The sequence below is a fragment of the Drosophila kikkawai genome, chromosome 2L (assembly GCF_030179895.1).
Source record: "Drosophila kikkawai strain 14028-0561.14 chromosome 2L, DkikHiC1v2, whole genome shotgun sequence".
NCBI classification, from domain to species: Eukaryota; Metazoa; Arthropoda; class Insecta; order Diptera; family Drosophilidae; genus Drosophila; species Drosophila kikkawai.
The window spans coordinates 27,899,145-27,922,307 of NC_091728.1; the positions used below are offsets into that span (position 1 = coordinate 27,899,145).

The 23,163-nt window shown below is 40.1% G+C and overlaps 1 protein-coding gene across 2 annotated transcripts in view; it reads right to left on the reverse strand.

Moving 5' to 3' along the window:
* The window catches only part of TpnC4 (Troponin C TpnC4), an 87,461-nt gene that overhangs the window by 21,512 nt on the left and 42,786 nt on the right, over window positions 1-23,163 (reverse strand). The window contains exons 2-5 of one of the 2 annotated variants that reach the window (XM_070287070.1): window positions 10,855-10,888; window positions 10,401-10,799; window positions 10,314-10,336; window positions 9,833-9,842 (exon numbers count right to left, since the gene is read on the reverse strand). In XM_070287070.1, the coding sequence (XP_070143171.1) occupies window positions 9,840-9,842; window positions 10,314-10,336; window positions 10,401-10,799; window positions 10,855-10,888 (459 nt within the window). In that variant the 3' untranslated portion in view covers window positions 9,833-9,839. Of the gene's footprint in view, window positions 1-9,832; window positions 9,843-10,313; window positions 10,337-10,400; window positions 10,800-10,854; window positions 10,889-23,163 lie in introns of those variants that run through there. The other variant, XM_041775872.2, reaches the window with a different exon arrangement.

Genomic DNA, 23,163 nt, shown 5'->3' on the forward strand with positions numbered 1-23,163 from the left:
AAAATTGTCCGTAGCTGCGTATACTGTTTTAGGTACAAACCAGAGAACGGCAAGGGTACACCCAAACAATAAGTGTACCCGAATCATTTGTGCGTTTTTGGCACTTAGAGTGTGATCGGCACTCTTAAATAAGGTGTGTTGCCTTGCACTGACATTTTCGGCCATGCTCATACGCACACTCGCAAAACGATTTCGTGCTCTTTTCTGCATGTATACATGAGTTGACGCCGATCAGTATGCTAAAGCAAAAGGAGTGAGCGAAATGGAGAGAACAAAAAGCCGTGTTTAAAAAAAGCGCGTATTTAATTTTAATGTTTTTAAGAAAGTCATTATAAAAATAACAAATGCTTATAATTATTATTTCGTGATCTACCGTTGCTTTTGGTCAATTTTTTGAGCTTTTTTGCTTTGAGTGCATTGTGCAGTTCACTTATCTGCGCAACATTTTTGAGTGTCTGGTGAAATAGAATCTCACATACTGTTTGAGTGAGTGACGAAATGCAAAGACCCGAAACACCCAAAGCGATTTGTGCGTTTGGGTGTGTTATTCTATTCTTGTTGTTTGTGAGTGCGACAAGCACTCCAAACTTATAAGTGTGATTCGGGTGCCAAAAAGTGACACCCTTGACGTTCTCTGGTACAAACCAGTGCTAATGGACCAGATAATGGGTAATTTACCCGCCGATAGGGTCAAAATGGCTCGCCCCGTTTTGGTTTGTGGGGTAGACTTCTGCGGTCCATTTTATGTATCATTGAAGATCCGCGGTAAACCCCCGATTAAGACTTATGTGGCCGTCTTCGTGTGTTTCTCGTCAAAGGCTGTTCACCTTGAGCTTGTGATAGACCTATCTACTGACAGTTTTTTCTCTGTTTTTAAAAAGTTCGTCGGGAGGAGAGGGCTGCCGAAGAAGGTGTACAGCGACAACGCCACGAATTTCGTAGGAGCGAGCAACGTGCTGCAGGAGCTGAACGCAGCGTTTCACCACAGCGAGGATCAGCTGAGAGGGTACGCGGCTCAGAGAGGTGTCGAGTGGTATTTCATACCGCCGAGGTCACCACACTTCGGAGGACTGTGGAAGGCAGGCGTCAAGTCCGCCAAACATCGACTGCTGAGAGGGGTCGGCAACGCCAAGCTAACGGCCGACGAGTTGAGCACCCACCTGGTCGAGGTAGAGGCGCTGCTCAATTCTCGACCAATCGCATCGCCTGGCAACGATCCCAACGATGGAGAGGCGCTGACACCAGGACACCTGCTGATCGGCCAGGCTCTTCTTTCGCTGCCGCAAGAGTCCGACACAGGCGTAACCTCCAGCAAGGCCGGATGCGAGTACTTGAGGCGGTGGCGAATGCTGTCCGCTCTCAAGCAGCAGTTTTGGGACGGTTGGTCCAAGGACTACCTCGTCAGCCTGCAGCAGCGCAACAAGTGGAGCACCGGATGCAGCGATTTGGAGGTCGGAGCATATCATATTTTTCTAAATCAATGATATGGATTAATCTGAAGGTTCCCGATAAACCTTTGCCAGTCCGGTAGTCAGAGTAACGATATTGGATTTCGTGTAGTCAGTTATTTGCACGTCAGCAGCGCACACAGTGAAAAGGGTTCTGTAAATGTGATTTAATTTCGAATAAGTTGTTTATGAACAATTCTTTCACTTTCTGTTAGTACTGTGTGTTTCTGTCTTCTTTTACAATTTCTTTTTTAAATCTGGCGGATCGTTTGGTACCTAATATTTTATTATTTTGAACGAATATCTCATCTCCTGGCGAATATTTTTTTATTTGGTCTCTGCTTTTATTATGGAATGCTAAATCTTTTTCTTGAGTGATTTTAATTCTTTCTGTAATTTTCCTCTTCTCTGCCTGCTGTAGGTAAGGGTTTTGTGCAACTTTTCTTCCAAAAAATAAGTCAACTGGCTTTCTATTAGTGGTTGAGTGTATAGAATAATTATATCTGACAACTGATCTTTCAATAAGATCTTTTAAAGAAGCGTGTAATTTTTCAGCTTTATGACACCTAATAATTTCTGATAATGTTGAATGAAAACGTTCAATTTGGCCATTTGCTGAACTGTTATAGGGGGGTGTTTTGTAAACTTCTATGTTGAATTAATCTTGTAACGTTCACATTACTGGAGCTGAACTGAGTGATTTCTCATTGTCTATTACTATCATTTCTGGGATACCAAAATGTATTAATAATTCTTTTAAAGGTTCTTTTATGTCTTGAGTTGCTCGAGATTTGACTATCCTAGCCTGTGCAAATTTTGAGAATTTGTCTATTGCAGTCAGAACGACTTGTTTGCATGTAAGGTAAATATCTATGTGAATAATTTGTCCTGGATATTGTGGTAAAGGCGTTTTTTGTAATTCTGGTTTGTTGGGATGTCTTTCGTACTTCTGTTCTTTGCAAATTTGGCATTCTTTTACAATTTTAATTATTTTAGCCCTCATCTGTGGAAAGTAAATTTTGCTAAGCAGTTGTTGTTTGTTCTCCTTCCAATTTCGATGTGCTCTTCTATGTTCTGTTATAATGGCTTTTTCTTGGTCGGTTTCCTCTTTTAAAACTTTAACTATCTTGCATGAAAATCTGGTTTTATAATTATTGAATTGTGGATAGATTTCTTGTAGTTGACCTAAAGTTTTTTCGTCGGTATAAATTCCGTTAATGACAGACGGATTGAGCCTATCTTTTCAAATTTTTAATAAGATTTCAGAATCAAATATTGGTTCAGTAATAGTGTGTCTATGGTATGTGGGAAAAATAAGTTCAAATTTATATTTACCTAAAAAGAGTAATATTTGATTTTTAAAAACATTTACTGGTTCTTCTGCCATTGATATCAATCTATCAGGAGAACTGAAACTGCTGTGAATAGTTCCTGTTAATGTGTTTACTTCCCCTCGAATTTGAATGGGAGGCCTACTCGGCTACAACGTTTGCCTTGCCTGGTTTGTGTAACAGTTCATGATTGTACTCCTCTAAGATTGCTTTCCATCTCTTCATCTGATCGTTACGGATTTTAGGGTTAGTTGGGTGTGTGAGAGATTCATGGTCAGTAAATATTTTTACTTTAGTCGGACCGTAGAGGAAATTTCTAAGAGTCTGTATAGACCAAATTATGGCTAGCATCTCTTTTTTGTTCGGAGCATAGCTTTCTTCTGCCTTACTTAAGGTCCTTGAAATAAACATGATAGGTTTGTCTTCTTGGGCCAATACGGCACCAATAGCGTAATCGGAGGCATCGGTAGTTAATTGAAATTCCTTAGTGTAATTTGGATATGATAACATTACCTCTTCGGAAGCGAGAGTTTGTTTTAATTTACTAAATGCTTCCCTTGCGTCTTCATCAAGATCGATCAATGTTTTGCTTGAGGCATTTTTGGAAATTCGGCCTCGGCCCTCTTCCCCTCTTAAAAGGGCTGTAAGGGGCTTTGCCAACTTTGCATAATCATTAATGAAGCGACGGTAAAACCCTGACAGTCCTAATAAGGAACGAAGATCTTTCAACGTCTTTGGTTCGAGGAATTCGACGATTGCTCTCACCTTTTCGGGGTTTTTCTTTATTCCGGTATCTGCTACTAAAAATCCTAAAAATTCAACTTCTTTCTTAAAAAATTCGCATTTATCTAACTGAATTCTCATATTTGCGTCTTCCAGAATTTTAAAAATGATTTCTATGTCTTTAAGATGGGTTTCTTCGTTTTTGCTGAAAATAATAATGTCGTCGATGTAGACGAAACACCTAATTCCTATATGTTCCCTGAGAATATCGTCTAAAGCTCTTAGAAAAATTGAAGGGGCATTTTTGAGTCCAAACGGAAGCCTGGTAAACTCATATTTGCCTTGATTTACTGAAAATGCTGTTTTTTCGATGTCCGATTGTCTGAGAGGGATTTGATGAAATCCACTTTTAAGGTCTAAAACAGAAAAATATTTATTTTGTCCGAGTTGTGCCAGTACGTTGTTAATGTCTGGTATAGGGTATCTGTCTGGAATAGTCACCAAGTTAAGTTTCCTAAAGTCAATTACCATTCTATGTTTTTTCTGTCCGGAGGCATCCATTTTTTTCGGTACGATCCATATGGGAGAATTATATGAAGACCTTGAAGGTCGGATTACACCGTTTTCGAGAAGCTCTTGAATTTGTTTCTCAACTTCTGGTCTAAGTGCTTCTGGGTATGGATAGTGCCTTGAGTAAATTGGACTTTCGTTTGTACTTCTTATAGTGGCTTCTACTTTGGTAGTGTATGTCAATTTTTCGTCCGGGTCGCCGAAAAAATTAGGAAATCTAGAGCAAATAATTTTTAAATTTTTCTTTTGTATTTCCGTTGTATGATCTACTCGAATATTTAGTTTGTTGACTTCAGCTGAAGTTTTTTGTTTTATTTTAATTCGAAGTTTGTTTTTAATTGAAATGTAACCTTCCTGTATGTTAATTTGAGCATTGATTTCGCGAAGTATGTCGTTTCCTATAATAGCATCGAAAGTTTCTAGTGAAGTTAGTAAAAAGAATTTAACAAATGTATCTTTTAAGTCAAATGGATTGGCAATTGTATGGTGTGTGATATGTAAGGCTCCTGCTACGGAGTTTACATGAAAAGATTTTTGATTCTTGATTTTTTACTAATCGTGGTTGGATATAATTTTTATTAGATCCAGTATCTATTAAAATTTGTATCATCTCTCCATCACCAGTTTTACATTGGAAGTAGGGTAATGAAGAGGCTCCTACTCTAAAAAATGAAGGCCAGTGTATTCAGTATCGTCTGTTTCTTGTTCGAAATCTGAAACTTCTGCGTAATATTCAGCGACTGCTGTCTCGTCAGTTTCCGTCAATTGGTCAGAATTTTCTGTAGTCGGTTCTGGGTCGGTGTTTAGGTGGAAGTTTCTCTGTCTTTTGTCTACCAGTCCGCTTGTCATTTGAGGTGGGGGTCGTTTACCCTGCATTCCATTATTCGGTCTGTTCATATAGTTGACTTGTCTTGTCTGTAAACTTTTATCTATATCCATAGGTTCTGGCTTAGGCTGTGGCTTTGGAGCCAATGGACGTGGTGGTTGTAATGTTGGGTAACCAGCATATTGTTGGTTCTGTCCAGCAAATTGCATTTACTGCCTTGAAAAATAGGGGGTCGTATTTGAAGTCTGTGGAACATGAGCTAATTGTGGAATGAATGTTTGTCTAGCTGTATTGAAAGGCTGTTGTACGAATTTTTTTGGTAAGGCTGGTCCTCTAGTAGGTCCGTCAAATTTCCTTGAATTACTTTGACTATTGTTCGCATAGTTCGTTCTGAATTTTTGATTTTCTAGTCTTTCGCATAGTTGGAGGGCAGATGGAAGATCTGCTGGCTTATTTGTACCTAGCAATCTGGGTAGGTCGCTGTTAAGACCTCTAATAAATGTATCGAGTGCCTTGTCTCTGTAAGATTTGGCGAAAAGATCAATTGATTCCCTTCCCATTTCCATGCATGAAATTTTATTCAGGATAAGTGACAAATGTGTATAGACCTGTTGGTAGAAGTCTGCAGTGGTTTGATTACCCTGTACTAATGAAGTCATCTGATATTCTAAAGTTGTAACGTCTCGTTTATCCGCGTAGTGGGCTGTAAGACATTTGGAAATTGCTGTCCAGTTAAGTGGGGTGTTGTATGATTCTAAAACAGAATCTGCATTACCTACTATTTTGTTTCTAATGACATTAAGAATTCCATAATATCTGGGGGACCCTTCTGTTAATGAATATATTTTTATTATTCTTTCTACACTTTTTCTCCATGAGCTAAATTCACCTGTTTGGCCAGAAAATTCCCTGAGGCTTTTCACTATGTCTGGGACTCTGTCAAATTCACTAATATTATTTTGATTAGCATTATATGTCTGATCAAGTAGAGGCACTGTATCTGAGTTTAATCTTTGATTTAAAATTCTCTCCACTATTTTTTGTATTTGGGCCTGCATATTGCCTATATTTGCTGGGACTTGATTTACTTCAGGAGCTTTTACTCCGTTATTTTTTAGCAAAGCGGGCCTGATTAAACTATTTGGGTTAGACATTGTGTGTGTTTTTGTTGGGATTTTTTTTTGTATGTGTAGAGATGTGTAGATTTGTTGTGTAAAATACGTAGTCTTAAAGTTATATTGTTTTTAATGTTTGTTTAATGAGCTTTTTAGCTTTGTTTTCTTGTAAAATTTTTAATTTTTTGTTATAATTAATTTTTGTGTGTGTTTGTTTCTGGGAGTTAGCTTACAGTAAAATAAAATACATCCTGAACCGGTCAGTTGGTAGTCTTTCTTTTTGCTTTCTGCTACTGGGGTACTTTTCTCCTTACACTCCCGTCCAGTTGTCTGTGGCGATCGCCTTCAGGCTGATGTAAGTGAGTTCTCTTCTTTGCCGGGTTATCCAGCAGCGTTTTTCTTTCCTTTGGAGCGCTCTCGCGGTGTTACCAGTGCAGCCTATGTGGTGCACTTGCAGGTGGTTTTTGGAGATTCGAGACTTATTTTTTCGGATCAGTGGAAACCGGGCAGCCTATGGGGTTCACTTATAAGTTTTACTTCGATTCGATACCAAGGATATTTCCGCGGACAGGACCCTTAAACGTTGGGCGCCAGTTATAAACTCACGGGTAGTTTATTTAAAAAAATATATATTACTTCGGACACTTGGTCCGGTTTTATTGAACAAAATGGTGTATTTATGCCCCTAACTTAGTCGCTGCCTCTGCCGACGTCGGAGCTTTGCACTTGTCTTTGCTGCACCGGGAAGTGGGGCAGATGCTGCGGTCAGCACTTACTGGGTGCTATCGACCTAAGCCGGGAAGTTGCCCTTGCACTTTTATTGGCTTGTGCAAGGCCGGATGCGCGGGTCAACTTCATTTGTGAATTCGTTTGCGAATTCGTTTGTAGTTAACTTGTATGTGAACAAAAAATTGAAGTCAAGCTTTGTATGTAAACATCCTGCTTATAGTTATATGGAATATACAATATTTGTAGAAATTAAATATAAGTTGCAAAAGACTGCAAAAATGCTGATTGGGTGCGCTTATCGGCCTAACTGTCGGACCAACTACGATAATATTTCATGTAAAAAAATATTTAAAAAAATTGTTTTCATTGAAAAAACCTAATTTTTCATTTTGGTACCCTTTAAAAAGGCGAATTTGTGGGCGTGGTACATTATGCAATACATATATACATTTTACGACAATTACCTGTCTAGTGCCGTTTAAATTATTCAATTACCTTATTTGGTTCAAAGATATGATTTTTGCAACGCTAAATGAGAAAAGGCGCTACTGTGCGTCATCGCTTTGCGCAAACACTCTATGGAAGCGGTCCACCAATGCCGTCCACTTAGAATGAAGGTAGATGGGCAAATCCGAGGCCACTTCTGCATCGGGGGACGTGGTGGCTTCGTATACCTCCGGGTCAGAGGCAGTTACGAGCAGCTCTACCGGTTCCACTTGTCCCACTATCTTTCGCGCGGGTAGCAGGTATTCCTGTGCGCTGAGATTCACCAGATACAAGGTGCTGGTGTTGCTGGAGGTGTCCACCAAGGCGCTTCCTCGTAAGACCTTGGGCGGTAATTGGGACCGCGTTCCACGTGCTAACAGGGCCAACGACAGCTATTCTTCAGACGTGCATCGAACTGTTAAGTGGGTGTCGCTATATGGCAGGATACTGGTGGGTGCAGTCGCATAAAGCAAATTTCGCTGCTGTGTATTTGGGGCATATAGCGGAAGATATCCCCACGGAAACCGCAACTTAAGGTCTTTCAGATCGTTTTTGCAGATCCCTATCATTTAGTAGGCAGACGGCGGCCCCGGTGTCGATGATCAGGCGTAAAGGCTGTTCTGTAAAAAGATTAAGCAGTGTAAGTGAGGACCACCCACGGCACGACAGGTATACGTAGCTTGGGCGGGCGGAGACTGAATCCAGCACCGTTCCACTGGGTGCACGTCCAATTCCTCTCCTTCTGCAGGCGGCGGCGGTGTGGTCCCGTAAGACTCGGCGGCGGCGGCAGTTCGGATCGCACTATTTGCGAAGGGCGGTGGTCCAGAGACGATCTCGGCGTGTGGCGTAGGGTCGCAGGGGTGGGGACCCGCTCCAGTAATCCGGGATTGAGGGCGAGCTGGAGGTGAGGAATGGGGGGAGTGAGCACACTGGGGCAGTCGGTGTTGGCTGTCAACCTCCGCCCCGAGAGGCTGACGGCAGCTAGTTTCCCTAGGGCGACACGGAATTCCTGGAGGAGTCCAGGCCCGACTCGTTATTTCGTCGGGAGCCTCGCTTTCTTCTCCGGGGTGCGCCGACGGGATCGTCGGGGTCCACGGCGGCGACGGTCATAACGGCAGCGGCTGCGCGTCGTCGACACTGTGCGTCGATGCGGCAGGCCATATCGAGAGCATCCGTCAGCGAGTGCGGATTGCTGCTGATGATTGGGACCTGATATCCGGGCCCTCGGATCCCGTCGATGAAGCGCTGCACTATGATGCTGTTGTAAGTCGCAGCCGGCAACTCGCCTAACACGCATCTATCCAGGCGTTCCAGCTCCTTGGCGAAGTCCTCGAGTGACTCTCGGGGTCCCTGCACGCGATTGTGAAAAGTGTGATAGCCGGCATGCTTACTGACCGTGAAATACTGGCGCATATCAGCCGCTATGGGCTCAAACGAGTGGAGGGTGGCTTCGGGGAGGGTGGCGTGAAAACGCTGGGCACGCCCCCAAAGACTCGTGTACAATTTCTTGCACTTCTTCCATTCTGACCAATGGTACTCCTCGGCCATGTCGTCCAGCAGGCGTTGAAACTCCGGCCAGGGACGGGTGCCGTCGAATGTGGGCGGCAGCTCTGCGTCCGACACCTCAAGAATTCCCCAATGTAGGGTTAGGTCGCATACTGGCGGCGGCGCAGGAGTTGATGCCGCTCCAGGCCCGGTGTCAATCTTTCGGGAATACACCTGCCGCGCCTGTCCAGAGTCCGCGTTGGCTGTCTCCGTGAAGCGCGGGGTGCTGGCGGAATGCAGGTCGCTCCCTGCTTGTGTCACGCAGTCGCGACTGCGCACAGGCTGCGCTCCATTATTTCCGGAGCGGTCGACCAGCATAGTCCTCTCGAAAGTCGCCCACATCTGCTCGAACTTCTGTTCCAGCTTTAGGTTCAGCGTTTGATCCAGAGCCTCCACTTTTTGCTCGATCAGCCGAAATGAGCGGTCGACGGCTCGATCTACGGCGTCCAGCGCAGCCGCACCATCCCGCGGTTCTTTCTGGTTATGCCCTTCAGGGGAGGCTTGACGCCGGTGGCGAGCGGAGTTCTTAGGCATTTTCTTTGGGGTTTTCGCAAACCTTAGAGACCCCACACCTGGCAGCAGTGCCAACTCAGCAACTACGCCTCGCAATGATAACACGCGTATTTTTGGTGTATTTCGTAACTTTCTTTATTTTTGCCAAATCGGCTTGTTGTTCAAAGAAATCGGGCTTAAGAACAAGAGAATCAGAGACACCAGGCATCCTGGCTGTCAAATTCTCGGAATTGCGCAACTTAGCTCGTTTGAGATCTGTGCCGTCAAAACTCCTTATCGCGCAGCTGCTCGAGTTGCCAACTGGCTTGAGGATCGAAAGCTCTTTTGGGCGGCTTTCGTTACAATATGTAACTTGTATAACAGCTGCGTTCACGTTCGTATTAAAAAATTCCGTGCAACGGAGAAACCATGGTTTCATCATGGCATTCGGACTGCGATCAATAAACGCGACAAAGCTTACAAAAAGTGGAAGACGTATAGGACATCACATGAATATAGAAAATGTAGTTTGCTGCGACAATCTGAGACTTATTGACATTGCTAAAAGCAGCTTCTATTCCGGTAAGTATTCAAAAAAAAAAAAAAAGGTATGTTTTGAAGAACATGCTCTACTCTAAAAACATGGAAAACAATAAAATGTTTGGAAATAGGAAAATCAAAAGGGAGGGTGAAACAGGACATAGATGTGAGTGGGTTTCGTGGGCATGAAAATCTTTAAAAAAAGTACATTTTCAAACATAAAAATAAATGTATAACATATAAACACACTATGCAAAAAGGCCAAATACTAATACATTAATAAAACTTCCAAATGCTAACTATATATATTTTTTTAAATACAGTAGAAAATCCCACATTTTTCTATCTATTCTTGGAGGTGTAAGCTGATGTGCCCCCAGTCAGAACAAAATATAAATACAGTTTCTAATAAAAAAAACAAACCACAACAATAATCCTAATTTACCATATTAGCCAAATTTTCAAATATATAAAATTATCTAAATACATTTATTCACAGATATATATTACCTGTCATCACTTGCATAAACTCTGAAAAAGTTATAACCACTTAATAATTATAATTTTTTTAGTGAAATTAAATATCTTGTCATACCATCAAAGTCAACTGTTCCAGAACCATCAGCATCAATTTCCTCTATAATACTATCCAAATCTTGGTTAGAAATTTTATCGTCTAATTCGTGAAGAATGCCCCGCAATGTGGCAACTGTTAGATAACCTTTTCCTTCTTTATCATAAACACGAAAGGCCTCTTTCAACTCATTTTGAAGTGCTCCTACATCTTCCTCGACTTCGATAAAACGAGCAGCCAACTTACAGAACTGGCTAAAATCCAATTTTCCTGTTGATCCTTTATCCACCTCTTTAATAAGTGCCTTTACAGCTGGCGGTTCTAGTTTCTGGCCCAAGATTTCAAGAATGCTGGACACATCTGAATGTTCGATCCAACCTGCTCCATCGTGGTCAAAAGCCTTAAAAGCATTTCGAAGAACTGCAAAATTGAAATTTAGTTATGGAAAAGACAGACAGACAAAACAGATACTCACTTCTCAGTTGTTCCTTGTCGTATTCACCATCAGCCTGTAATATATAAATTAATTGTTAATATTTCTAAAACTGTGACAATTCCCTTATCAGATCATGAATATCTCTATTTTGATAATACAAATCTTGAGATAAAACCTTTTAAATGAATAAAATTGAGAAGCGTAACGCTCACATAAAAAATTAAGATAAAGAATGTACCTAAGAAACAGGACATAAACATTATGAGTAAGGAAAAGTTAAAAAGAAAACAAATGACGTTCAAATAGAAAATAAGGAGAAAGAAAATGAAACTGAATAACTGAGACTTATGACACCACCGCATTAATTAGAGATTTTATTGAAGATTTGAAAGCTACTTATACGGGCATGACACTGCCGCATTAATTAGAGACTTCATTAAAGATTTGACAGCGCTATAGCGTTTTACACAAGTGCGAGCAAGACGACTATATGGCGCTCTAATGCATTAAAATAATGCATTAGCTACTTCATTGCCGCGATAATCGATAGATCTACATAAAATATACCAGATACTCGATAACAAAATACGCGTTTAATGAATAAAATTGTAATTGAAAAATGTATTAGTCAGCTCATTGACAGTATGGTCTCACAATGAGAAGTTTATTTTTATATCATTTCGCTGGTTTTTGAACTGAAAAATATATTAGAAAATTAGCAAAAATAATATGTTTTGCGGTAGCAAGGTTCTTGCGCTGTAAAATTAATTAAAATTATTTTTTTTTTTGTAATAATTAAACTAATTTTAAGCATTATAGGTTAAAAACATAAATTTAAAGGATTCTGCATTTATTTATGCAAGAATACTTCGACGAGGAATTCAGAAATTTAGTAATACGCCGCGAATGGCGGCCGTTTTTTTTGTTTACCTTTTACGGTCGGTGTGACCGTAGTCGTATTACCAAAATAATCCAAGAAAATGACACATATAGTGGACTCTTTCAAGGTTCTAATGAAGTAGCTAATTAATGAAAACTGCATTACAGTATCATATGGGCATTAGGGTTTTTCACAAGTGCGAGCAGGACGACTAGTATATGATACTTCTAATGTAAGTCTTAATGCATTGCCCTATGTAATTAATTTAATTTAATTTAATTTAATTTAATTTAATTTAATTTAATTTAATTTAATTTAATTTAATTTAATTTAATTTAATTTAATTTAATTTAATTTAATTTAATTTAATTTAATTTAATTTAATTTAATTTAATTTAATTTAATTTAATTTAATTTAATTTAATTTAATTTAATTTAATTTAATTTAATTTAATTTAATTTAATTTAATTTAATTTAATTTAATTTAATTTAATTTAATTTAATTTAATTTAATTTAATTTAATTTAATTTAATTTAATTTAATTTAATTTAATTTAATTTAATTTAATTTAATTTAATTTAATTTAATTTAATTTAATTTAATTTAATTTAATTTAATTTAATTTAATTTAATTTAATTTAATTTAATTTAATTTAATTTAATTTAATTTAATTTAATTTAATTTAATTTAATTTAATTTAATTTAATTTAATTTAATTTAATTTAATTTAATTTAATTTAATTTAATTTAATTTAATTTAATTTAATTTAATTTAATTTAATTTAATTTAATTTAATTTAATTTAATTTAATTTAATTTAATTTAATTTAATTTAATTTAATTTAATTTAATTTAATTTAATTTAATTTAATTTAATTTAATTTAATTTAATTTAATTTAATTTAATTTAATTTAATTTAATTTAATTTAATTTAATTTAATTTAATTTAATTTAATTTAATTTAATTTAATTTAATTTAATTTAATTTAATTTAATTTAATTTAATTTAATTTAATTTAATTTAATTTAATTTAATTTAATTTAATTTAATTTAATTTAATTTAATTTAATTTAATTTAATTTAATTTAATTTAATTTAATTTAATTTAATTTAATTTAATTTAATTTAATTTAATTTAATTTAATTTAATTTAATTTAATTTAATTTAATTTAATTTAATTTAATTTAATTTAATTTAATTTAATTTAATTTAATTTAATTTAATTTAATTTAATTTAATTTAATTTAATTTAATTTAATTTAATTTAATTTAATTTAATTTAATTTAATTTAATTTAATTTAATTTAATTTAATTTAATTTAATTTAATTTAATTTAATTTAATTTAATTTAATTTAATTTAATTTAATTTAATTTAATTTAATTTAATTTAATTTAATTTAATTTAATTTAATTTAATTTATTTATTATATTATCCTAGCGCAGCAAGTTTACACTCATAATTGTAGCTGTTGAAACAAGAGCTTTATTCTTGAGTATAAAATAATAAGTCAGATGGTCCTAGTTCATTTGTATAACTTTATTGATACTTTCTACTTCAGCTCTCCTCAACTTCAACTTTTTCTAATAATGGCGTTACTTCAAGTTCTTTTTCACACTATTTCTTATTCTCTCTGCCACTCATTCGATCATACGAGTTGGCAGCATCAGTATAACAGATGTTATGTTGTCTAATAGTCATAAGGTCATAGTCATGTTGTCTAATAGTCATAAGGCGCGGAATTTGAATATAATCAATGTACTATTTGGGTTTTAGCCCAACATACCGGCCCCCTTGAAACTATGCGATTGACTTTCAAGAGACAGGTAATAAGGCGACTTTCCGTATGGGACGGCGGATGATTCCCTTGGCGGTGCGTACGTTGGCTAAACGCACGATGTTGCCCGATCCGGCGATGGTGCTGACTACGCGGCCAAGAAGCCACCGTTGTGGGGGAAGATTATCCTCGTGAACAATAACCATGTCGTTGACCGCTAGATTTGGTGCAGTCTTCGTCCAGGTTGTGCGAACTTGGAGCTCGTTTATGTATTCGTGGCTCCAACGACTCCAGATGTGGTGCTTAATTGCGCTGACCTTCTTCCATCGGTCCAACTTGTCCAGATTGTCGTCGATTGGTGGAGCTTCTGGAGGAGCTCGGAGTGCGTCACCCACTAAGAAGTGACCAGGCGTAATAGTTTTGGAGATGGAGACGGCGAACGAACTGTGAGACAAAGGGATCCTTAGCTGGGAGCAGGACAGGATGACTTTGGGTCTCTGGGTAGTCTGCTAACTAAAGGCGCCCTCCGACTTTTAGAAGTTGGAAACCATCTGTGACCTGAAGAAAGGGACTAAGGTTTTTAAGGTTAGTGCGAATCGGCTGGCCCTTCAGGACTGATGATATCTTTTGAGTGAAGTGATTGGTTTGGATATTCCAGACGATGCAATGCAGCGCCCGCTGCAATTCCGTTGGGGTTGGCGATGGAGACTGGGACGGCATGAGGTTACGACAGCGCTGAATGAACCTGAACATCCAGGCGACGACTAATAGGCAGCGATGATACGAATTGGATTTGTAGACTCCTTCAAGCAGTTGATTACTGGTAGTCTGTACGGCAAAGGCTGATTTTCTTTTCTCCAGTTGCACAGTTTCCAGATCAATGTCAATGATGTCTTTATTGTACCTAGGCCAATATTGCTGCTCTTGACGTAAAAACTCAGGTCCCTCGAACCATATCGATTGTTCCAACTCGGCGATAGAGCAGCCTCTGGACAGGATGTCTGCCGGGTTGCAGAGCGTTGGAACATGTCTCCAGTGACAATCTGACGTCATTTCTTGAATTTCAGCAATTCGATTGCCGACAAAGGTAGATAATGTGGCTGAGTGCTGGCGATTCCAATGTAGAACGATTTGAGAGTCGCACCATAAGGACGAGGTTGGCTCTCTATCTGTGAAGATTCGAATGATTTTCTGATGGAGTTGTGCTAGCAGATGTGCTCCGCACAGTTCTAATTTGGGTAGAGATAGCTTCTTGGTGGGAGCAACTCTGGACTTGGATGTGATTAGTTGTACCTTGGTAAGCCCATCTGATCCAAGTGTGCGAGCGTAGATGCAGCATCCGTACGCTCTGATATAGGCGTCACAGAAGCCATGTATCTGAAGAGTGTGTATAGCCGGTTGGAGGCAATATCGTGGTATTGCTATAGACTCCAAGGACGTAAGCGACAAAAGAAGAGACATCCAAGCTGTATGGATTCCTTGGGGTACTGACTCATCCCAATGTAGCTTTAGTAGCCACAGCTCCTGCAGGATGATTTTTGCCACGATGATGATGGGAGTAACTAATCCCAACGGATCGAACAGTGACGATGCAACTGACAACATCGTGCGTTTGTTAACGTGGTCTGACTCTACTCTTGGCGAAAACGAAAACATGAAGGTGTCCCGTACTTGGTCCCATTTTAGGCCAAGCGTGCTAGTTAGCATCTCGTCATCCAACTGCAAGTGTTTTATTGTATTGTCGTCGACAAACTTACAGTGGTTTGAATGCCATTTTGCGAGTTCCAATGGGCCATCCTGTAGAACCGTTGTAACTTCCCTCTTGATTTGATGTAGCTCCTCTACCGTGTTCGCTCCACCCAGGAAGTCATCCACATAGAACGACATAGACATAGACAAAGAACGACGATTTGATGGCTTCAGCCCCAATTCTCAATTTGTCCATGAAGTGGTCGGCTAGGTATGACATACTGCGTATGGCTAGATACGGTGCAGCCGCCGTACCATACGTTACGGTATTCAATTCGAAGGTGCTTAAGGGTTGCGATGGCGAAGCTCTCCAAAGGATGTATTGAAATCGGTGATCCTGAGCTGACACGTTGATTTGACGGAACATCTTGACTACATAATCAGTGATAGCAAAGCGATGTATACGAAAACGAAGAAGCAGTGTGTAGAGATCTGGCTGGTCGGTCTGACCATTAAAAGATCGTTGAGCGATTTCTGGGACGATGTCTTGCAAGATGCGTCGAAAACCACTCTAAGCTTCGTTGATGTGCTATTTGGCTTGAGCACGCAGTGCTGCGGAATATAATAATGCGGAGTATTTAACTGCGGGTGACTAACGAGACTCATGTATCCCAGGTCTTGCAACTCCTGCATGAATTGTACATATTTGGCTCATACCTCAGGCCGTTTGCCTAGGTTGCGTTCGAGCGACAAAAATCTCCTCCTCGCGATGTCGAAAGAGGCTCCGAGAGCGGTAGGTGCATCCTTAAATGGGAGTCGTACTTCCCCGCGACCATCTGAGTTGCGTCGTACCGTTGTTGTGTAGAGCTCCTCACAATTTCGCTGCTCCGGCGTAAGTGTATTGTCGGGAGTCACTACATAATCTATGCGCCACAGACGTTGGTGGAGTGTCCTGGGATGAGCTTTATATCGACCAGATACTATCCATCCAAGTAGCGATTTCTGGAGTACGGGCAGATCCTTTCCTAATTTAACTTGGCCGACTGCCAAGATATCGAAGAAGGTTTCCGTGCCTAAAAGCAAATCGATGCGACAAGACTTGTTGAAGTGTTCGTCGGCTAGCGATGAGTGCTGCGGAAGATTCCACGAAGAAATGTCAATTTTCGAATCTGGGTGATAGGTAGCTCGAATTGGTTGTGCCTCGACTTGATATTGGTGATTGTATGGTGTTTGACTTGCGTTTGTGTCTCTCCAATGCTAAGAATCTCTAGGTTGTGTTTGCTCTGAGGCAGTCGAAGACTTTGGGCGAACTCCTCGGATATGAAATTCACCTGAGAACATGAATCCAGAAGCGCTCTTCCTATTTTGTAGCATCCAGATGCATCCTTGACCAGGACCAGCGCTGTGGCCAAGATGACGGAATCGGAACGCGATTCCGTGTGAGTATGTGTGACTGCGTCCGAAACTTGTGCAGACTCCGCTTGAGGTTGTGGCAAGGGAGTTACAGTCGACCCAGGTGAGGGCCGATGAAGCAGAGTGTGATGCGCTAACGCACAGGTGCGGCACCTCTGTGTAGACGGGCAGTTGGCGACAAGATGACTCTTGCCGAAACCATTAATGCATAGCTTGTGGCGTTTTACTGCATTAAGACGATTTTCTAGGGCGAGATTAATTAGTTCTGGGCACCTAAAGGTCTTGTGGTCTGTATTTGCACAGATGTTACAAGTTTGCGTTGTACAATTTAAGGACAGACATGCCTGGTCCTGACGTTCGACGACTTGGACACAGTTATCCCAAGAACGCAAGACGGTATAATCCAACGACTCATTCCATTTCCTCTTGGTCTCCTGGTCCACCTTTCCCATTACTATGGAGATGAGCATTGCCTGTCAGATCTGTGTCTCGTTGCCCAACGAACGCAACGAGTTATATAATGCGGACGCATTATCGATTAGACTACGCAACTGCTGATCATTCGATTTGGCAGCGGTTGGCAAAGCGAAGAGTGACGATATGTTGTCCAAGAAAACGAGAGTTGGGTTGTCGTAGAGCTGCTTTAAGCGATCCAGAGCCTTCATGTAGTTGTCTGCGGTTACCTGGAATGCTCATACCGTTTCTAGGGCGGGTTCTCCAAGACAGTTTAACAACTGGTTGAACTTCTCGATCTTAGACATTGATGGCTGGTGGCCTACGACCTGATTGAACGACGTGATGAAGTCTTGGTACTCGCAGTACTTGCCGTCGAACGTTGGCAACGCTAAGCGAGGAAGCTTGACTGCAGTCGTATCTTACGACTCGTATGCCCAAAATTAACCGTAGATTCGTTTATGCCTGTGCTGTTTGCTTCTGGTCCAAGCTGTTCTTGAACGCAAACCTTGGCGTGGATGAATAACTCCTCTAAATCGAAACGAGTGTTGCGGTGCAGCTCCATCTGCTCTATGGCCTCTTGCGTGGATAAAGCTAGTTTAAAATACGATTCTAAAATCGACAAACGGCAAGCAAGTTCCAACGGAGATAGATTCATGTCAGGTTCCACTGATTTGCTCATACGCGTAAGGTTCTTTCGAGCACTCGTTCGCTGAGATTTAAGTTGCTCCAGCGAAGACATTTTGATTGTTTACTTTATTAAATTTCGGGTTGGCAATGCCTTGCATGACAAGGTATGTAAGAGCCAGCGAGACGACGAGATGTAGTGGAAAGATTTGCTCGCCGAGCAGCGGTGCAAAACGATGGCCAAAGAGGACAGTGTAAGGAACGTTCCTGGGGACGATTGAGGTTATGTATTGAGGGTGCTCCGCTGGGAATATCTATAGATAAAAGACCGAGACGTCACCTTCAACTATGACTGTGAGGCTTGGAGGATGGTGTGTCTACTCCAATGATGTCCAGACTCTATGTTGATCCACAACGACCGCGAACAGTGGCAGGGACTGCTGCAGCGGGAGGTTATGTAACCGGCAGAGGCTCCGGTGTATGCACAAAGCTGCGCCAAGTGGGTGTGCAGATGTGCGAGCGACAATGTAAGGCGGACGCTGGGTAAACCGGTAGCGAACGCGATGCGCGAATGTACGAAACTTTGGCAGGGCAAAATCGTAATAGCGCGTGCAATACTTGGTCAAGTTAGAAGATGGCGGAAAACTTAACCAAAAATCATCACAGAATTAGACAAAATAACCAGCACTGGTCCTGTCACGGTCGCCAAAATATTGAAACAAGAGCTTTATTCTTGAGTATAAAATAATAAGTCAGATGATCCTAGTTCATTTGTATAACTTTATTGATAGTTTCTACTTCAGCTCTCCTCAACTTCAACTTTTTCTAATAATGGCGTTACTTCAAGTTCTTTTTCACACTATTTCCTCTTCTCTCTGCCACTCATTCGATCATACGAGTTGGCAGCAGTGATGTCATTTCCGCTTTTTTCCCGTCAAATTCAGCTGTTTTTGAAGTGTGATTGCGGGAAAATTTGTAAAACAGCGGGTAGCGGGAATTCCAGCTTTTTTAGAAAATTGAGATGCTTTTTTCTTAATTTTAATTTTAATACATTTTAAGTGCTGTTTTAAATGTGTTTATTGTTTTTAATTTATATTGCAACAGTATCTATATATACTTATATCGAATAACATCATCCAAAAGTCCACACCTATATTTGGCGCGTCTTCCATGATGCCGTTACGGCATTATGATGACATAAAACTAATCCCAATGCAAAATGTCGACGACACTGTTAGCTTTTGGAATGAAGTGCTAACTTACAAGGACAGTGGCGGAAACGTTTTAAGGGACAGGCATTAGTTGCGTTAGAAACGCTGACCCTTCCCTGGTCAAATGCCGAGGTTTTTCGGGTTTTCAGCCAAATTAAAGCCTTGTAGTACTAGGCTAGTACTCTGACGACGAAAATCCGCTGTAACATGTGTTATAGCAGAATCGCTGAATATTTTGCTCTGTAACCAGTGTGACCAAAAAAATTAAGGAAAGGCCATGAAACGTCATGAAAATGTACCTTTTATGCCGTTTAGGACTTTTCTTTGGTCACACTGGACAGCTGTTTGTAAACGAATTTGTTAATTAATATGGCATTAAAATGCCCTTTGTGGGTTAAATCCCATATAATGGTCTTCGCCTTGACAGCCCTTATCAATGCCACTTTTTTCCTTGAACTTTCCCTCCATTAGGAGTGTAAGAATAAATAAAATGAATTATTGCAATAGCACCATATCAGCTGTTTACTCTCTTGATCTAGCAACGCCATTCAATTTTCGCAGGTATCATTTTCGTCATCAGAGTACCGGCAAAATCGACGAGGCAAAAAGTTTTTTTTCTTCCTTTTTTCACAGAGTTTTTTTATATGGTGTTTGGCCGCTATCACAATTGTTACAGCGGATTTTCGTCGTCAGATTAGGCCTAAACAAACAAAAAATGGTTTTTAAAAAATCAGCTTTTTTCTTAGTTTTTTCTTTATCGAATTCCGCTTTTTTCAGCTTTTTTTTTTTGTTAATCCAGCTTTTTTTGCTAAAAAAAAATGACATCACTGGTTGGCAGCATCAGTATAACAGATGTTATGTTGTCTAATAGTCATAAGGCGCGGAATTTGAATATAATCAATGTACTATTTGGCTTTTGACACAACAGTAGCACTAGTCACATAGATTTTTAACTATATACTTAATTATAACACATAAACTTATATCTATTACTTTTTACTACATGTCTTCCAGTTATTAATTGTTATATTTTATTTTACTTCACATTTCACTTAAGGGGGTCTTCTCATTCAAAACCCGTTTTTTGGACCCTTTTTAAAAAATTCTTATTTGAAAACGCAAAGAATAATTGAAAACTTTTTTTATTTATTGTATTAAAAAATGTTCAAAGTAACTAAACAAGTTGTTTTTGCCTCGATACGAGGGTTGATCTAAGAGTAATGAGACTTCAAACTTGGTGGTCGAAAAAAAAGGTGTCGTCCTGGCGGCCACGATTCAGGGTCTCCAGAGAGTCCGAAATGAAAAAAACGGTGTTATAATCAGAATAGATGTCATTTTCGGGTGACGGAACAGTTTAAAAAAAAAAATTTTTTTTAACAAAATGGCGGCCATTCAAAAAAAAAATTTCGATTTCGTGCTTTTTTTTTTGTAGTTTAGTGTAAAAAAAAATAGAAAACAATTTTTTTTTTTAATCTGTTCCGTCACCCGAAAATGGTGACAATTCTGCGTCGATTTTACTTTGTTTCATGAAAATCGGTTTAGTTGAACTGGAGATATCATGGCCGCCAGTTCGAAAAACGTGGTTTCGAGATAAACGCGTTTGAAGTTTGAAAAAAGCTCATTTTCCGAAGACCTTGCTTCACAAAAAAGGCTGTATCTTCTAAAGTATAAGCTATAAATAAATGCAAAAAAAAAAAAATCGAAAAAAAAGTTACCCAATGAGAAGACCCCCTTAAGGGGGGATATATGGTACATGTAAACCAAAATTTTTTTGGGATATTTTTTTTTTTATTTAAAAAATAGTTTATTACTTAAAAAATATACTGTGTAAGTTTCATCATCGAATTCCAACTTTAAGTGCCTCCAAATCAAGTATGAACGCAAGGTATACAAGTGTAAACGTGGGCGCATCAAAAACTATAAACGTCTTTTTCTCAGCTTTAAATTGTTGCATTTCTATAGGTAGAATGTATGGACACGATTCACAAAAAACTACGTAACATATCGGAGGGAATCAAATTTTATTATGATCAGCATGAAATTATCTTCTATTTGAACCTAAATGGTTGTTATAAAACTGAGTATTACTATTTTTTAAGAGGGTGGGAAGTAATAACTGATCAAAATTTTATTTTTTTGGTCATGATTTCTTTTTGGTTTTTTAGGTTCAAATAGAAGATACAGGTGTAACGAATACAAAAAAATTTTGTTTACGGATTTTGGACAGGAATTACGAGCTCTATCGTGTCCATAGCATGGCAACTCAAAGCTCGAGGCGCTACGGAATATGTTCCATAAATCCGCCATTTTGTAAAATATTGTTTATAACTAATTTTTTTTATCATCTCTGATTATACTTTTAACTATTTTTAAAGTTTCACGATGATTGCTTGACTATTTCTTATAATAAAAAAAAACACGAAAAATGGTTAAATTTTGACCGCTTACATGTATATCCCCCTTTAAATATTGGCCTGGCAAAAATCCTCCATCTGAACCCTCCCCGAGGGTGCCGGCTGGGCAATGGGCACTATATTAGCCCGGACACGGGTAATGCATCGCTGCTTGCCCCGTCCGTGATAATACAGTGTCTAGCAAAGGCCTAAGGAAGTGAGCCGTTAGCCATGGGTGGAGGTGCCTGGCGGAAGGCATAAAAAGCAAGTGGGTGGTACCCCTGAAAAAGAAACCATTCTGGAGGGTTTAAAAGAAGAAACCAGGGCTGGGATGTCAGCCCAAACGTCGGTGGAAGGCGTGACCGCTACCACCGGCGGGCACGGGGGGGGAGCAATCCTCTCTGCGTGTCGCCAGCGGTTTCACCTCTAATGTGACGGGAGCAGGTCATGTCAGTTGCAACGCTACTACCGAAAAAACTACAAAGGGGAAGTTGGGCCGCTCACGTGCCATAGTCGATACAGACTCGGACCTTGAGAGCGTGCAGCTTTTCCACTCACCGAAACCAGGCACCAGCTCCCAGCGCAGGGACGGGCCAAAGCGGTCAAGCGAGGGAATGAAGGCCAAGGCATCAACCAGATTTTAGTAAACACAATCACCTGGGATGCAAACGAAAAACTATCAGAATACAATTTAGAGAGCTTGCTGCGTAAGCCTCTAGTATTCTGATAGGAAAGTAGGAGGGAGGTATTTAGTTTTTTGGCACTGCCGTGACGCCCGCTGTCGCTGGTTTGCGCCAGCCGTGAAGGCCGTTTTTTCTTTATTTTTACCTCGTACTCCTTGACTACAGCGTGCTCGGGCCAGAAGTCACCAGAACAAATTGTGTCAAAAAGCTCAAGGGAGACACTTATCTTGAAAGATGAGATGTCTCTGGGGTATGAGAAATTGAATTTTTCCACTTTCACATTTTTGGCTTGTGTTTTGCTCAGTATATGAGCTAGTACATCTTCCGATGCGAGATCAGGGGCAAGCCGAGAAACAAATATTGTTTTTAGTGGTGGAATAGCGGTGATGGTCTTTGGTAACGCAGCATTACCGACTTCTGCTAGTGGTTCAGCCCTATTTTTGCCCTTTGGGATAGCTGAGATTTTTTTCGAAGTCTGCGGTGTCAGAGATTGAGACCCCGCAGCGGACTCAACTAATAATACTGGGGGATCTGCTGCCATTACTGCCCCGGCTCCTTCGAATGCCGAAACTTTAGCCGTTCCCGATCTCAACACCATTGGAGTTGGTGTCAGAGTCGGGGGCTGTGCCGAGGGAGTGTGCCAAATCTTTGGTGGCTGGGGTTCGCCCAACTGCAGCCGACCAGCAGCCGATTTTTTGCGCTTTGGTGACTCGCTTAACAGCTTCATGCTGCTAAATTGAGCGTCCAGCGCTGTGAACAGGTCATTTGTTTTGCAAAAATTGACCCTAAGTTCACTAAATCCACTATTGGTTTGCCGCATGAAGGATAACATATCCTTCTCCACCTCACGACAGGCATGGCAACAATAGCGCAAGCCATTTTTGGCAGAAATTGCGTCAGCGATACGGCCCGTTAAGCCTAGACACTTAGCGTGAACGACCGCATCGCAAAGCCAGCAGTAAAGGCCGGGCTGATCTGCCAAAACCTCCTTTTGGCAGCCTTTAATATCACAAATGATATTTGAAACCATTTTCACTAACCCTTAACCACGGTGCGCAGATAAGCAGTACCGAAAAAAAACATGAGAGCGGGAGCGTAAGCGTGGGTGAGAAGAGAAACACGAAAGCTTTGGAGCCGGTTAAGTGCTGCTGCTAGAAGCAAATAAACGGGATAAGAAAACGCAAAAACACAAAAACTAAAGGTGATTAATAATATA